This window comes from Camelus dromedarius, chromosome 13, assembly GCF_036321535.1.
Source record: "Camelus dromedarius isolate mCamDro1 chromosome 13, mCamDro1.pat, whole genome shotgun sequence".
Lineage (NCBI taxonomy): Eukaryota > Metazoa > Chordata > Mammalia > Artiodactyla > Camelidae > Camelus > Camelus dromedarius.
In genome coordinates this window covers 28750012-28768019 of record NC_087448.1, presented here as the reverse complement: position 1 = coordinate 28768019, position 18008 = coordinate 28750012, and the positions used below count along the sequence as shown (strand labels likewise).

The window sequence follows — 18008 nt, the reverse complement described above, 5'->3', positions numbered from 1 at the left end:
CACAGAAGGAGCTTTTCAGAGTAATTCATGTAAGGGATAGTCGATGTACTGTATCTGTGCTAGAGCATTTTGAACAATTTTAGTTCCTGGTAAAATTGTCCAGATTTTAATGAAATCTGTTTTTCTTTAGCTTGACAGGGCCAATTCTCTGTTAAACCAGACTCAGCAACCTTACAGGTATCTCATTGAATCAGTGCGTCAGAGAGATTCTAAGATTGATTCACTGAAGGAGTGTATTACACAACTTGAGAAGGATGTCAGGTAAACCATCTACAGATCTTTTATTTGAGTAATAAAGGCATTGTGAGCATAATACTGCTGTGGATGAAATCAGCCTGTAAATTGTGAAGAAAAAACTGAAATAACAAAGGTGGTCTTAAATGTAATGAGTATTTTATTTCTCTTAGAAAAACAGTCACATCAGATTAAGATGTTCACATCCCACCTGATAAATCAGAAGTCTTAGCCTGGAAATAGCAATGCTACACTGATTGACAAAGCACTCCACCCACCCCAGGGCACACAACAGCTATCCTAACCTGTCCTTGTTCCCCTAGAATTCTTTGGTGGGATGGGCCACTTGTGGAGTCAGAATGGCTTTTTAAACAGATAAAATGTACACATTGACTTAGATTCATGTTGACTTCGCCAAGGAATTTTTAAGGCTTTTCTTCGCCTGACCCTTTACGTGAAGTAAACCATGAATTACCTAAATGTAAATAAATTCCTTTCACTTTCTTAGTTGAAATTGTTTTTTTCATGACGCTTTATCCAGAACACTTGCTCCACTTAATAATCATTCAAATTCCTTATCTGTTCATCTATACAATCGTTTTAGTCTTTTTAAATTACAGTAAAAGAATGATGCTGCATAATGAAAGAGATTTTAACTCATGGATGCTTGAGTAGTTGGTTTAGTTGTTACTAGTTTTTAAGATTATTTAGAATAAATTATTAGATAAATCATTAACTAATTCGTAAATGCAGAAGCAGTGAATTAGATGGGAATGAAAATTGTTAAATTAAGGAATTGGAAAAGGTGGTTTATTGGAAAATACAATTGAAGAAGATAGCTATTAAATTCAGATTTCCTAAGATACATAACCAAAAATATAAAACTACTGGTAATTAACTTCAAAGTGTGAGTGTTCTTTTTGATGAATGAGAATAACAATCCTCTTTCATTTCTACCCCACCAAAATAATTACTCCAAAACTGTATTCCTGATCATCATTTTCTGATGTGATAAAATAATTTAAAATAACATCTATGTTTTAAATGTCAACATATATAACAGTTTATTTCTAGATTAATTTTAAAGTTAAAATTATGTTTAGAATATTCATAACAAGCATTAATAAATTCAATGAATTAATTAAACAGTTGTTCTATAAATAGCTGTTGTGAGCAACAGAAATCATGTAATATCATTCACTGGACACTTGGTTATCTTAGGGAAATTGAAGAAAGAACCCTAAATTTTTCTTCAAAAGAATTTTTTCTGTATTATATATTTGTCATATTTGAAATTTTATATAAAGTCTTGTTTTACCTTTGTAATCTTGGAATGGGGATATATAAAAGGGCTGTAGAAAAAAATGACCTCTTATACAGTTACCTTCAATTAGATTTATTTGAAGTTTTATTTTACTAAGAATTAGGATAGCTGAAAATGTTTAATATAAAAAAAAATAATAACCGTCTATAGGAGAAAATTGTAATGATGAACGACAAATACAGCCCTAGAGAAATTAAGCAACTTGTAATCTCAGAGCATCCAGTTTTGTGATAGGGCCAAAATTTGAATCCAGATCTGTCTGCTTTCTAATTCTATACTCTTAACCATTATGTTATACTGCCTCCCTATGTTCTAATCTGAGTAAGAGATAATTTTTCATTAGCTAATATAATTAAAGAAGAGAGGCAAAAAAAAAAAAAATAGTGTAGAATGGTGGGTTAAAAGTGGGGCTTTAAGGAGTTGATAATTTTTGATGCTGGGTGACAGGTACATAGGGGCTTGATATATTTTCTCTCTTGAAATATTTCATAATAAAGTCACTTTCAAAAAAACAAATTTTAAAGGGGAATGCAGGCTCCATAGATTGGCCGCATGGGTTCAAATCCAGCTTAGTCCTTAGTTTTGAATTGGAGCAAGTCAGTTAAACTCTAAACTTTCATTGTCCAATACAACTTTCTAATAATAGAAATATTCCATACTGCATTGTCCAATATGGTAACCACTAGCTACATATGGCTATTGAGCATTTGAAATGCAGTTAGTGTTACTGAGAAACCAAACCAAAATTTTTATTTTATTTAAGTTAATTTTAATTTTAATCACCACTTGTGGCTAGCCAATGGCTATGATGTTGGACTCTACAGCCTGTTTTCTCATCTGTGAAATGGGAGTGGCACCAACAGTGCTTAATTCATATGGTCATTCTGAGGATTAAATGATACAATGTTTGTAATATATATAGCACTATTCCTACACATTATAAATACTCTATATATGTATGCTATTTTAGTATTTGTCTTACATTTAACACCCTTATATTGAAAATTATCTTTAAAATGAGAAATAACATTTCTCAAAATATACTGAATTTTGACAAAAATTGAGACTCCCTTAACAGCGACAGTAATGACAAGAACTATGCCAATTATGGAATTAACTGCAAATATATGTATATATATATGCATTTTGTGCTAAACATCTGAGACCTTTAAAGCTGTAGTAGATTTGAACCAAGATTTCATGGGATATGAAGTCTTACTCTTAATTGAAGCAACTGCCTTCCAAAGTAAAAAGTTAAGGTGCTTTCAGTATTTTAATTATGGCTTTTGAGATGCTGTAGATGTCCCTGATGACGTAAATGAAAGGATGTGATGCCATAAAAAAGTCCAATCAACAAATCAGATACAGCAGGAGGGATCACATTTCTTTCTGCCATTATGCTGACTCTAAGCCAATGGCATTTCAAATAGAGTGGAATTATCTTGAGCTTTGAATACACATCAGCCTGGTTTCTTTTCTCAAGGTAAATGTGTCTGTAAAATATAGATATTAATGTGAACATCAAGGGAGAGTTGTGAAAATTAAATGATGTAACATATATAATAAAAAGCTTCTGGCACACGGGAGAAACTCAGTAAATGTTACCTCCCTTCCTCTTTCCTTCATTAATTTGAAATTTAAACATTGGATGACTCATCCAAAAAGATTACTAAGTGATTATGTTCCTTGAAAATTCCTATTTCTTTTTGCTGGGTATTGATTTTTATAGTAAAGAATATTTACATTAACTGATTAATTTGTAAATGTTTCTCTAACTTATACAATTAAAGCTCCTTAAAGAAATGAATAATTTTATCATTTTCTTACAAAATAAAACAATACCACTGTATCACACCCACAACTTGCCAGTTTAGCTATTTATACAGCATATTCAACGCCTAGAAAGGTTAGAGGAAATATGCACTAAAATGAAATCGTTATGAACATGTAAAAAGCTAACATTTGAGATATCACTATTAACAATTTAAATTCCCATATCATTAAAGTAATACTCTGTTCTAAAAATAGTTCTTTTAACTCTCCTGCACCAATCCACAAGAAACAGTCTGGGTTATATAGTTTAATCTATAGTTCAGAACTAAAGGAAGCATGGAAAGAGAATAATTAGCAGAAATTTTCTTTCTCCTTTGTCAGTTCTCCGTTTATTGTTAACTCGTAGTTTAGGAAAAAAATACTACTTAGGCTTGTAAGGCTTAAGCCAGAGTATATTCACCCAGGAAGTTAAGGAACAATATATCAGGAATATGTTTTCATATAGCAGGTGAAACAGAGCCATAAACATGAATTTCTGAGTAATAATTAACATTGAATTGAACAATTATGGGTGTAATATACCATTCACGATAGATGTGCTTATAAGGAGATTTGTTTTGTAGTTGCTTTATGAGTCACGCATAGAAGCTTTGTATTTTTAAAGGTAAATTTCCACTGTTATGAAATGTCTTAGAGAGACTAAACTTCTATTGAGTAATCTCATACATACTGGAAGAATACAGCATAAAATAATAATCATACTCAGTTTTAGAGACCACTTGTTGAAGGCGGTTTCCTTTGTGATTTAAGAATCTATCATAGGGAAGGCTGAGACTTTAAAAATATATACCAGGTATTGTCTGTGGAGCCTATGTCTTGCAAATAGAATAGAGTGCTTTGTAAACCGGGTTCATCTGGCCACCTTTTATTCCATGTTATACAGTTATTTTTGTTATTTAAATATGGAATGTTTATTCTGAAAAAAATTAAACATTACATATAAAGCATTTCTAATGAATTATTCAGTCAAAATCCTTTAATTACATCAACATTCCATTCCTGTTACTCTACACTTTACTTAATGTGCCTGCTGGTATTTGAGAGCTTCTGTGTGTGTGTGTGTGTGTGTGTGTGTGTGTGTGTGTGTGTGTGTGTGTGTGTGTGTACTCACTCACTCGTGTACTGCGTGTGAGTGCATGTTTACATTCTGTGTGTATGTCTGTACATGTATATGAACATTAACACCTACCTGTTCCTTGAAAAAGTCCTATTCCTATTTACTGGACATCTGTTTTCATTTTGAAAAATATTTTGTCTTCAATGTGATTCTCGCTAAAGATAGACTTTTAAAGTTACAGAAAAACCTGATCTCTACCATGCTCTGGGGGACTGAAGCAGAACGTGGCACTCAGCTTCCTTTGTATTATCTAGTTCTTTTCAACTCCTCAGCTCAGTAGGATCTCTGACGCCTAACTCCAAAAGTCAATTTGTTTTTCTGCTGAGCAGCTTACCTTTATTGACATTTAATTACTGTTTTCCTCTGATGAGTGTTTTTCATCTAAATTAGTAACACTATACAGCCTTTATGTAGGGTTTTATGTGTTCAGTGCTTTATAGAGTCATTCATTAGATAATTCACATACCCCTTTGACATTTATGAGTATTATTTTCCACTTTTACAGATGTGAAAACTGAGGTTCAGTGGGGTGGTGTGTGTTGTGCTTTATACCACACAGTTGAGTCAGTGGCCCAGTTGGAATCAGACGTCAGAATTGCATCTAGTCTTTCTTCTCAGAGGACAAACTATGGTACTTCCTTGGGGAAATTCTCAGTTACTAGGAAGGAGGAGAATGTGAGTTTTCTGCTTAAGTCCTTGGAATTCCCAGGTCTTCCAGGACTTCTACTGCTATTCCTTGAGTTTAAAAAAAATCTTCTCCCTAATATTTTAAAAACTGGTGGCGTTCCATTTTCTTAAAGTATAACTTAAAATGTGTTGCCTATTTGGCAAAACAATTCTCATTAATTTTACCTTCACAGATTTTATTTTGACATTTAAGGAATTATGTTGCTTCAGTTCATTGCTGCTTTTCTTAATCCTTACTGTAGTGCTGGCTGAGTAGACTCATTCCGTTGGCTTTCAGAGAATATTTCATTTAATGGTTTTAATTAATGTTTATATGTTGAATAATAAAACTCCAAGCAGTATAAGACAGGCCTCAAATATTTATCTTTTAAAATATTAATACACCCTTACACCCTTTCCTATCAGGAAATAGATCCTATCAAAGAGAAATTCACAGTGTAGACTTAGAAATCGAAGATTGACCTAAGAATTTAAGGACAAAAATTGTTTTCCCAAGTTTACCATAGATTAAATATCCAATTCATTTATCTAACTCAGCTATATACCTGGTAATTTAGTATACGGTAAATCATGAAATACTACTTTCAGGTTTTGTTAATTCTTTTTTTTTTTTTTTATTTTTGTTTATTTTTGGAGGGGGTAATTGGGTTTTTTTTAATTTATTTTATTATTATTTTTTCAGCAGAGTCACAGGAGATTGAACCCAGGACTCCGTGTATGCTAAGCACACACTCTACCACTGAGCTGTACCCTCCCCTCCAGACTTTCAGTTTAAGGATAAATGTTTTAATTTGACTTTCAGTGTCTCAAATGTTAATATTGTGCCCATACATACTTTTTTTTTACCTTTTATGTAAGTCCTATTTCCTCTTTTTACATTTCAGGAGTAACCAGTCATATTTAAAACACTAATTTTATGCCCCTAGTAGGCAGAAAAATATTCTTAGAAAGCATCTCAGTTGCATTGTTAAATGGTTATTTTAAAAAAAAAAATAGTCTTATAAAATAGCTAGGCCATTGGTTAAATCAAACGTTGCAGTCACTGATCGGATATCTTTATGAACTGTAAATTTAATTTCTCTGTAATTCAAACCATCAGATTTGTCTTTAGTCTTTTGCTATTTATTACTTGTTAATTAAATTTACTCTAATATGACAGCTCTTTAAAACTTGGTGTGTTTTTTCCCCCCAGCAATTTAAATAAAGAAAAGTCAGCTTTACAGCAGATGAAGAATCAAATGGCATTAGATTTGGAACAACTTCTAAATCATCGTGAGGTACTTTTTCCTTTTTGTTGTAATTTTTACCACTTTAGGCTTTTTCAAAATCATGTTAGGTTAAGATTATTGGATCCAAATTATCCATGTTCATTCATGACTTCTCTTGTTTACTTCTCACTGTAATTGGGTCCTTTAATAGTCAATATAAAAGGTACACTTTATTCTTTGTGAATTAATTTATACTTTATTCTTTATGATGGTACAGACATTTTTTAGCTCTTTAATTTTTCCCTTAGGTTTTTTTTGTTTGTTTGTTTTTTCTTTTCTTTTTCTGTTTTATTTTTAGGGGGAATGTAATTAGGTTTATTTATTTATTTTGATGGAGGTACTGAGGATTGAACCCAGGACCTCATGCATGCCAAGCAGCTCACTCCACCACTGAGCTATGCGCTCCCCCCTTTATGAGTTAATTCTTATTCCTGGCATGCCCCTTTGTATTGGCCCCTTATTACCTTATTCATATCCTGTCATTGAATTTCCACCTAATTTAATAATTACCTGTTTTATCTCTTTTTCCCACTGGACAGTAAATTTCTTTAGTGTGCCTCTGTCTTATTCATCACTTGTATGGCCAGCGCCTAGTGTAAATATTTATTTTGAACTTTAAAGTTCATCAAAGTTTTTTGTTTGTTTCTCACCAAAACTCTTTTAGAGTTAATATAATCCCTGTTTTATAAATGGAGAAGTGAATTTTAAGTGGCTTGCCCAGAGACAGTCATAACTAAGAGACAACCCCAGGTTTGCTTTTTCTCATTTTCTTTCTTTTTTTGTATGTGATTTTTTTTTTTTAATGGAGGTTGAACCCAGGATTGAACCCAGGATTGAACCCAGGACCTCATGCGTGCTAACCATATCCTCTACCATGGAACTATACCCACTCCTTTTTTTTTCTCATTTTCTTAAGTCAGACTTATTGAGATACAATACACATACAGTAAAATTCACCCTTCCTAGAATACATGTCTATGATTTTTGACTAATGCACACAGTTGTGTAACCATCACCACAATCAATATATAAAATAGTTCCATCACCCCAGAAAATTCCCTCTTGACCTCTTTGTAGTGACCTTTTTCCCCAACTCCAGTCTGAGCAACCACTGATCTGTCTTGTCTCCCTATAGTTATGCCTTTTCCAACAAAAGGAATTAGCCTTTCACAGAATATCATATACATAAAATTATCAGTCTTTTCAGCCTTGGTTTTTATACTTATCATTAAAAAGATTCATCCATGTTGTTGCAAATAATAATTTGTTCCTTTTGTTGCTGAGTAACATTCCATTGTATGGGTGTACCAGCATTTGTTAATCCATTCACCAGTTGATGGACATTTGAGTTGTTTCCAGTTGGGAGCACCTATAAATAAAGCTGCTGTAAACAATTGTGTATCTGTTTTTGTGTAAGTATAAGTTTCCATTTCTCTTGGTAAATACTTAAGAGCAGGACTGCTGGGTCATATGGAAAGTATATGTTTAACTTTGTAAGAAACTGCCAAAGTGACTGTACCTTTTGCATCCCCATTAGCAGTAAATGAGAGTGCTCCACGTCCTTGCCAGCAGTTGGTGTCGTGAAGCCTCATTTTTTAAATCCAGCGAATTTTTTCCACTGTACAGTCACTGCCTTGTCTTAGTTTTGTTTTTAACATTTTTGCTGTCCTAATGGAAGAAAGAAATGCTCAAAACAGATCACTGGTTTACGAGTATCCTGAAGACACGGTTTCTTAGTCTGGGAAAGATACATACCAAGTATTTGGGAAGAAATTATTGGAAGGATGTTATTGAAAGAGATGAATTAGGGAGTATTACTGGAAGCAGTTCAAAGGTGCATATCCTAAAAATGGTGTCAGGGGAATTGGGGAGTGTCTCTATCTTAGAAATGGCCGTTGGAGTGAGTTCTCTTAAAGGTGTGTTTTATCTGATGATTGAAAGGGATAAGATGCCCTGAGCTAGATTTTAGAGATGAGATAGATAAGTAGATCTCTGAAGATATTTGTTCTTTTTTCTGACTTTCAACATTCCAGGCCTTATCTACTATCACCTGTGTCCTAGGATTCTGCCTTCGAGTAATCATTTCTTCACTGTGGAAGCCTGGTTCATTCATGGTGTGGATCTTCACAAATGTTTTTAAAATCGAATATGTAAGAGATCTAATGACAGGTGTCCATTCAGTCATACCAATTACTTCTTTGTTTTCCAAAAAGCTGCAAGAAAATTAAATTTTCAAAGTAAAAATTAAAGTTCAGTGGCCCAAATCTGATACTAGTCTTTAAGCTTTTCTAGGAAACAGTTCAGTACCAACTTGCATGATATGCGCAGACGCAGAAGCAAGTACAGACTGCTTCTATGGAGAAGGAAAGATGACATCCGGTGACCCAGCAAGATCCTTGACCCTTCACTGGAACATTGACCTGGTGAAGCAGTCTGCAAGATTGATGTATTCATTTTATGGCTCTGAGGGTGAAGTGCCCAGAAGAGCCAATAGATAACAATTGAATAAGAATAACTCTGATAAATAAAAATTTTTGAAAGTGCAAATCAAGGCTGAGACTAAGGTGAGGGCAGCAAGGCACCAAAGGCACAAAGTCTAGGAGGTTCCCCATCTCAGTGGCCCCTGAGAGCTTTCCTCACCCTGGTCAGGACCCTGTGAAAATCATCTCAGATGATTGACTCATTGTTTTAATCAGCCCAGTGTTCTCAGTATAAATTAGTGATTCATCAATAAAATTTCAACTCTTATCTTAAAGAAAAACAATTAGTGATTCATAAAGAAACCAAATGAACAAAAAAAGAAATAGTGATGCATAAACAGACCAAATGCACATTTAAATGAAAATGAAAATCTCATTTTCTTTTTTGGCACTGGACAACTCTAGCTTGAACTGTTTAAGCGATGTCAGTTCTGATAAGACTCTATATGGACATATCATATGAAATGTGATCCCCGCCTCCTTCACACAGTTATCAATACGAGTTAAATGAAAAAAGAAATCGATGGGATAATTCTAGTTTGACAATCCTAGGATATTTGAGGTGTGGCCACAGAAGGTTCTTATTTTCCATATTGGTGTTAGCTCAAAATTGTTAGCTTAAAACACCTCTCATGTTAGGAGTTCAGCTGTGGCCTGAAGGATTTCTAGAAATGATAAGATCAATATTGGCCTCTTAGGCTGTAAATTTTTAGCATTTATACATTCAAATGGTTGTGTGTATTTGGAATGTGTGTTAGATGGTTTTTATTCTCAACTTTTCTTTAGAGAAGATGTATTAATCTAATAATTTAAAAAATGTGAGGAGATAGTAAGTACGGAGAAAAATAGCATTTTTTAGGTTGCTGTTTCAAACAACATAGCTCCGTTGGAATGGGTGAATATACTAGGTTAAAGGATCTGCACCAGAATTACTATCTGAAGATGTAATCATATGTTGAATGGAGATCGCATACCTGTCTACACTTCTCCAGTCTAAATTCTCCAAGTTCTGTCCCTGAATTTAGTGAAACCTTCATAAAGTAGAATGTGGAGGAGGAAGCAAAATACCCCTCCTCACAAAATTCCTTCCATTAAGGCACAGCTTCCTGTCGTGACTTCTGCCCTTCTAGAGCAGAACAAAATCTGGTGTCATTTCTTTTTGTTCCGAGAAATTGTTTAAGGCAGTCTCCTGCGTACTTCCATTTATATTACATAATTTAGTCTGCTGTCCACTGAGATAAATATCATGGTCCCTACTTGTACAGATGAAGCTGATATTGATAAGAGTTAAGTAACTCAACCAGGATTGCATACTTCCTGTCAAGACTTTTTTTTTCCCTGAAACAAAAGCTTATGATATTTCTCCTTAGTCCTATTTAGACAAAAGTCTCATGATGAATTATTGCTTGCACTAGTCCCAGGAAAATTTCTGCTTCTGTAGCTGAAGTTATATCCTTCTTTCTTTTTTTCAGAAAGTGAAAGCTATGTAATTTAATGTGTTTCCTTTTTGCCTTAGTTGCCAGAGAACTCAGAGCTGAACATCTTATCCAGGTGTTGTAATCTATTTTTCCTCTCTCTCTCTCTTTCACTTTTAATACCTCAGAATAACTTTTTCTTTGTCTTTCAAGTGGGCTGTAATGTTTTTTACCTTAAATTTGTCTTCACTTATACTAAGGCCTTTTAGGTGTAAAAATATGAAAAATAGCAATCTTAATTAATTAGGTTTTTCAAAAGGTTAAGGAAAAGATCAACTGATAGAATCTCACTCTTAGTTAACAGTATCAGGACTTCAAGTTAAACATTTGGTTTTGAATATAAGAAATGTGATTCTCTGAATGGCTTCTTGTTGAGTGTACCTCTGGAGTCTTCTTTAATGGTCATCGTTTTTTATCCATTTTTATCCACTCATATTTGCATTAATGAAATAATATTTAATCACTTTTGGACATTCTAATTGTTTTTCTTTGTATATATTTCATCATGTGTGCCTAGAATATAAGCTTGCAGGAGTAGGAAAAGTATCTTTAATCAGCCAAATATCTAATAGAAAACTGAGCATAATTTTAGGAAGCTGATATAAAAGCCCATTTCTGGTTTCTTTTGCAGCTGTATTAAGGGCACTGGTAAGAGCCCCACTTAGGAAGTTATTTCAGTATTTCATTGAGCAATAGGTGGTGTCTTGAACTAAACCAGTGATGATGGTGTCTAACAAAAACGGACCAATTTGAAAACTATTTTGAAAGCAAAATCATGGGGCTTGGTGATTGACTGGATTTACGGAATGATGAAGACAGGGAGAATGAGAATTGATGCCCAGGATTTTGGCTTGTGTCCTGGGCTTGTGGTGATGCTACCAAGAACATTGGAGGAACAGATGGGGGAAAGAAAAGCTCAGTATCTAAATGGATATATTCAGTAGAGAGTTGAACATGTAGGTTCTGGAACCCAAGAAAGAGAACTTATCTGGAGATAGAGATTTGAGAGTCACAGCATAAAGATGGTGCTTTACATGGAAGTAGACTAAATGAACTAGTAAGGGTATATAGAGTGAGAACAGAAGAAGACAGAGGACAGAATCCCTAATATTTAAGGGATGGGCAAGGGAAAAAGTACTTACACAAAGAAGAGTAAGGAGTGACCAGAGAGATGGCAGGTGCCTCAGGAAAAGAGTCCATCAGGGAAGCCAGACCATTCAGAAGGGTGGAAGTTGTCAGCAGTGGCGGAGGCTTTCAAGGGGCTAGGTCAAAGATGGAAAAGAAAGTGTCATTGAGATTCAACAAGATGCTAAGGCAGCTTCAGTGGAGCGAAAAGCCATATTGCAGTGAACTGATGAATGGGCAGAAGCTGAAAAATAGTAATAGGAAAAATAGACAAGGCTTCAAATCAGAGAATATAAGATGATCAGGGAGGGAGCATGAGATCAAGGGCTTTTACCTGTCAAAGTTGGAGAGTTTCCAGCTTAAATGGTGATAGGAAGGTGCCAAACAGAGAGAGACACTGAAAGTACAAAAGAGAGAGGATAATCGACTGAGCAAAAATGTTGGGAAAGGAGGAGACCCAGAGTGAAGTAACGAGATTTCACTTGAGACAGAAGGTGGTGCCTTTTCCATTCTGAAGAGGAGAAATCAAAATTATGTGCAAAGTAAGTTTGTAGGTTTGGTGGTAAGAATTTAGGGAGTTCCCATCTAATGACTGTTTTCAATCTTTTTTTTTCCTTAGATTCTTTTTTTTTTTTTTTTTTTGGTCACTTTTTTTTTTAGGTAGAAGGAGGTTATTAGGTTTGTTTGTTTGTTTATTTACTTACTTACTTATTAATTTTATTTTTTAAGGGAGGGACTGGGCATTGAACCCAGGACCTCATGCATGCTAAGCACTTACTCTACCACTGAGCTGTCCCCTCCCCCTTCATGACTGTTCTCAGATGCCAAGAGACATGATAGGATCAGAGTTTTGAGGAAAATAGAATTTTGAAATAGCTGTGTATCAAATGAGTGATGGACATCACAAAAACAAAAAAGAACCGCCAAGTTGAAATGCCTTGTACCTCTAGTAGTACCATTCTGTGTCATTCTTCCCCCTCTGCTTACACTCAGCATGCTGGGTGGGAACTTGGAGAAGATAGGCAGCTGGACTGGTCCAGAATTGCCTTCTGCCTTCTCCTGTAGATACATATGTACCTGTTAAGCTCTCTTATTAAGTTGTAAAGCCGGAATTACCTTTATAGTCCTTATGACATCTGTATTTTGAAATACTGTGGAAAAAGCCAGCAGTCAGACAGACAAGATGGCTCTGCTACTTGACAGCTATGGATGCTTGAGACAGTAATTTAACCCCTTTAAACTCCATTTTCTTGTATGTAAATAAAGGTGATATCTACTCTGCCCAGTTGTTTGAGTATTAAACAACGTAGTACATTCTTGGCATGTGACAGTAACTCAGTGAATGGAGGTCCCTTCCCTCTCTTCCTTCCGGTTCAAGAGTCAGTTAAAATGTTATCTATTCTTTGAAGCCTTCCATAACTCGATAAAGAAAAACTTAACCTTTTTTTTCTACTTCTTTCCCAAAACTTTAAAAATATTTGTATTAATATTCCTATGATTATGTATCATAATTGTGAATAATGTCTTGCCAATAGAGTGCCTAGTTTTTCTTTGTTTGTTAGCCTTTAGCACAGTATTTAACACATAGTAAGTACTCAATTAAATGTCTCTTAAATGAATGGCGATCTTTTCCAGCCTTCAATAAAAATTGCATTAGAAACTGTCAAATCGAAGAGTCAAATAAAACGCTTTAGAAACTAGCCTTTAATATATCCACATTCTCTCCCCTCAGATACACTCTAACCAATGTCATTTTTTTTAATTGAAGTACAGTTGATTTACGATGTTGTATTAGTACCGAGGTTCTTCTACACCCAAGGACAGTTTAGGTTTCGGAGAACTATCTGAAAGTAGCCGGTGGGAAGTTATCTCTGAAAAGTTCATCTAGATTAGAGCTTCTCTGTTTTAGGACATGGTGATGGTAGTCACAGCAACCTCCATGGGTATCAAGCCTCTAAGGAATGATACTTATTTGTGGAATATAAGCTCTCTGTTTCTAACACCTGTGATTCTCCTAGCCTTTCACTCAGTGCTTCTGCCAGTAATACCTCTCAAGGTCCACAAGCAGTTCAGTTAGTATTTAACCAGAATTAACCAACCACTTCTTACTAAGAGCCTAGAATGTGCAAGGCTTCACACTTGCCTGAATGTTGGATGAAATCCTATTATTCCAGATAACTTGCCTCTGACTGCAGTGTATGTCACCTAACAAAAAGAAAACAAACCCTGCAGTTAGCCAGGTTTCTTAAAAGTGAAGTCACAGTATAATTATCATTCTTTTATGGTATGTTTATGTTCCAGGACTCTAACTCGTATGTTCTTTGTGACTTCTCGGAAAGTTTCAGGGACATTTCAGCATCACAAGTGCCCCTTAGGCAATCCACTTCATAAAGGGTTCAAACAAATTACATATTTCTATATGTGTGTCATTCTTTTTGGTTCATACTTAACTATTTTGAAATTTTCTTAAGAATACCTTTTTACATGTTTTTCTTATACACCTATGTAGTTAAATTTTACAGTCAGTACAGTCAGCATGACTAAAAAAAAATACTGTGTGGCTGAGTTAATCTTTCTTTAAATGAAGATGTAATTATTTCTCAGACTCATACATTTTCTCATCGTAGTGGTGCTCTTCAAGTTAAAATTTGTTTCTGATTTCCTGGATGTAAGTGAGTATTTTAAAGACAGTCATTAAAAGTAGAAACCTAAAACACATACAGTATAAGTCGTATTTTTCCTGTAAAGTTTTAGAATGTTTATTTTTTTCACATAAGGGTATGTGATTTTAAGCCTGAGGAAATTCAGGGAGTAAAATCTTGCAAAAAGCACTCATTGCAAATGTTGAATTTAAATATACTCTAAGTATGACAAAACTAAACCTACTGTATAAAAGTAATTATAAAGTCTGGAGTTTTTATAACTTCTTCCCACCAAAATGTTTTAAAGTTCTTCAGATCAATTATGGTGTACGGCTATACTTGAGATTACTTTCAACCAAGTATATTTGGAAATAAGGAATCAGAAAAAGGGAAAGTTTTAAATTATCCCTCCATACTGAGAGAGGTAGCCTTTTGTTTATGCCTTCTAGAATTTGAGAGGTGCCAAAAAGGCACTCTTCAGTCATTAAGAATGCTTAATATTTCTATATTACCTTACAGTTCTTTTTATATTATTTCATTTGTGTCACAAGAGTTCTGTGATGGTCTTATACCCATTTCACAGAAGCAGCAACTGAATTTCAGCTGTCCATTCTATGGAATGTTCACTCTCCTCAATTTTGAATTGCATAAAAGACACTAAAATCTCTTTTAGATTATACTCTGTGGATCTGTATATTTATGTGAACTTGTATAAAACTTTGTAGAACTAAGTCAGATTGTTTTGATTTTCATAGGTTTTTTGGCTTCCCTTTTAATCTTTTCATCAACTTTAAAATTACAAATATCTCTGTCATATCCTGCGAGTAAAATTCTGTCTTGTGTGAAGCATTCTATCTCATCATAAAAATATTTTATCTGTGTATGTATGCTTTTCTAACTTTTTTTTCTTTTAACTTTTTGCGCATCAGATTTTCACATCTATTATGTGTCATACAGACCTGTCATCTTCTGGGGGTTTTTTTTGTTTGTTTAAAGAATGAAATGTGTATTTTTCCCACTACATTTTAGAAGTCTGGTGTGTTTTCTTTTAAATAGTAAGTACACATCTCTGACCTTTTTTTTTTTTTATCAGTGAGGAACAAGTAAATGACCTATTGCTATCATTTCTAACCCTGTGTTTTTATGACTCTTAGAATAGCAGCAGTTTATAACAAACCAAACAATTAAAAGGATATAAGGAAACACACGGAACAAAAGGCAAAACTATTAAAATAAGTCTCTGGAAATAATGTGTCGTCCCGGAGAGACTATTAGCAATGATAGGAGATGATTGTGATCTGATTGGCAGTATTTTCGTTTAAACGTAACAAATCTGTCACATATTGAGGAGTGAACACTGACGGAAGGCTGGGAGTGCCGCATGGAGGAAGTATCGGCACTGGATGGGGTCACGCTCTGGAAACCAGGACTGAAAATGGAGAAGCGTCTGGAGTCTGAAGTTGATGATGGAAATTAACAAGAGTATCCTTCAAAACCTGTCAGATTGTACCAAAGTAGTGAAGTCCCGGAAGTACAGCAGCTAGGTGAATACTAGAACAGGAGGGAAAGCCAGGCACCAAGAGGACGTGAATACCAGAGGCAAATGCTGTTCAGTAATGCACGGACAGACGAGAACAGAATCACGGTGCCCGCACTTCTGATTTAAGTCTGTGGCAGCGGATTTCCGTCCTCAGGGACCTGCCTACCTCAGTGCGTTCGTACTCGCTGCTTCTACGTGCATCACTGCTGAGGATGACCTTAAGATTGTATCCAAGTTCAGGAAAGAATGTTTGAGGTGATTAGTTATGTCCCCTAGGCTATAACAGCACAGCTGTCTGTGATTCAGTAAACACCTGAGCTCCCACGAAGCTTCAGTGCTAGATAAGGTATGACTCCAGAAATGTTTGTCATCTTAAATGCATTAGAATAAGGAGTAGATAAGCTTTATGACCCTGTGTACTGGCCAGGACTTCTTTCTTTATTCTGCTCTAGACCCAACATTTTGGCTACTAGGAGATAATCAGAGGAAAATAATCAAGATGATGAAAGAATTCAGCCGTAAGAGAGATGAAAGGACTGGAGGTGTTTAGAGAAGAAAAGACTTAGAGAGATAGAAGAAATTCAAAACAGACGTGTGAACGAGGCAGAAATAGACTTGTAATACGTCTCTCCAAAGGCTGGAATTAAAACCTAAAGGTAGACATGTAAGAAGACATGTTTTGCTTTGTTTTGTATAGAAGCTAGGTTAAATAACTTGAAAGCCCCTTCCAAACCTGAAATTGTGGCTGTCAAAAGTCTTGAATGGAAGGCATCTGCATTATTTTGTAAATAATGACAGCTTTGAACCCGTTCGACTCAGTAGCTTAGGAACTTGGCTATATTTCTTAAAATCTTCTAAACCTCGGTTTCCTTATCTTAAAAATTGAAGTTATATCTACCTTTTGGTATTTAGGAGAGGATTTAAATTTTTATGTAAAATACTCAGTGCAAAGCCTGGCACACAGTAGATACTCAGTGAATGTTAATTTGCCATACAAAACCTGTTTTGTCTGTTGTTTAGCGTGTGGTGGCATTGGCACTCAAGATATATATTTTTTCAATTTTGGGGGTGGGGGATTGATTGATTGATCGATCGATCTATTTGAAATACTGGGGATTGAACCTAGGACCTCATGCATGCAACTCTACCACTGAGCTATACCCTCCACTATCAAGGTATATTTTAACTTCTTTAAAAATAATACGTTAAACTGTGCTAAATGTTTGCTTTGATAACAATGTGAAATTCCTATTGCGCTCTCAGAATACTGAATAGATGACTTTGAAATAGGTTTACATTTTCTTTTAAACTATTGTGTTAGATATGATAATGATACTTTGGTTTTAAATCTTTATCTGTTAAAAATCTCTACTGAAGTATTTACAAGTGAAATGATCTGAGGTCTACTTTAAAATATTTCAAAATAACTGGAAAGGAAGTAGATAAAACAATGTTGACAAAACATTATCATAGTTTCTCAGATGATTAAACATAGTGTTACCATATGGCCCAACTAAGTTTCTACTTAAGAGAAATGAAAACATGTCCACACAAAAACTTGTACAAGAATGTTGGATGTTAGCAGCATTATTCACAACAGCCAAAAGGTATAAACAACACAAATGTCCACTAGCTGATGAATGGATAAACAAAATGTGTTATAGCCATACAGTGGAATATTATTCGATCATAAAAAGAAACGAAGTTCTGATATATTTACAACATAGATGAATCTTAAATACCCTGTGCTAAGTAAAAGAAACTACTCTGAAAGGACCACGTATTATATGCTTCCATTCATTTGAAATGTCTAGAACAGAGAAATCTGCAGAAACAAAGCAGTTTAGTAGTTGCTTAGGGCTGAGAAGTTGGAGACAAGATGGGATAGAGGAATGTTCCTAAGGGAATCGGGGTTTCTTTCTGAGGTGACAAAAAAGCTTTAAAATTACATAATTTGAGTGGATGACTATATGGCATATGAATTATATCTCAGTAAAGCTGTTTAAAAAAAACAATGTGACGGGGAGAGTACAGCTCGGTGTTAAGAGTGCGTGCTTAACATGCATGAGATCCTAGGTTCAATCCCCAATGCTGCCATTAAATAAATAAATACATAAATAAAATTACCCCCAAAAAAACCCCAATGTTGACAAAATGCTGATAATTGTTAAAGTTGGGCAGTAGAAGCTGAAAACCATGCCATGTTCTCTTCCCTTAATATCTGAAGATTTCCATAATAAAATGTTGTTTAAATACTCTTTTTTTAAAAAATAATTTTTATGT

General features: G+C 34.7%; 1 protein-coding gene across 4 annotated transcripts in view; it reads left to right on the top strand.

Moving 5' to 3' along the window:
* The window catches only part of PIBF1 (progesterone immunomodulatory binding factor 1), a 171044-nt gene that overhangs the window by 133814 nt on the left and 19222 nt on the right, over positions 1–18008 (top strand). For 3 of the 4 annotated variants that reach the window (XM_010978783.3, XM_010978782.3, XM_031466110.2), the window contains 2 exons: positions 131–261; positions 6388–6472. In XM_010978783.3, coding sequence (XP_010977085.1) covers positions 131–261; positions 6388–6472 — 216 coding nt within the window. The remainder of the gene's footprint in view (positions 1–130; positions 262–6387; positions 6473–18008) is intronic. The other variant, XR_010383595.1, reaches the window with a different exon arrangement.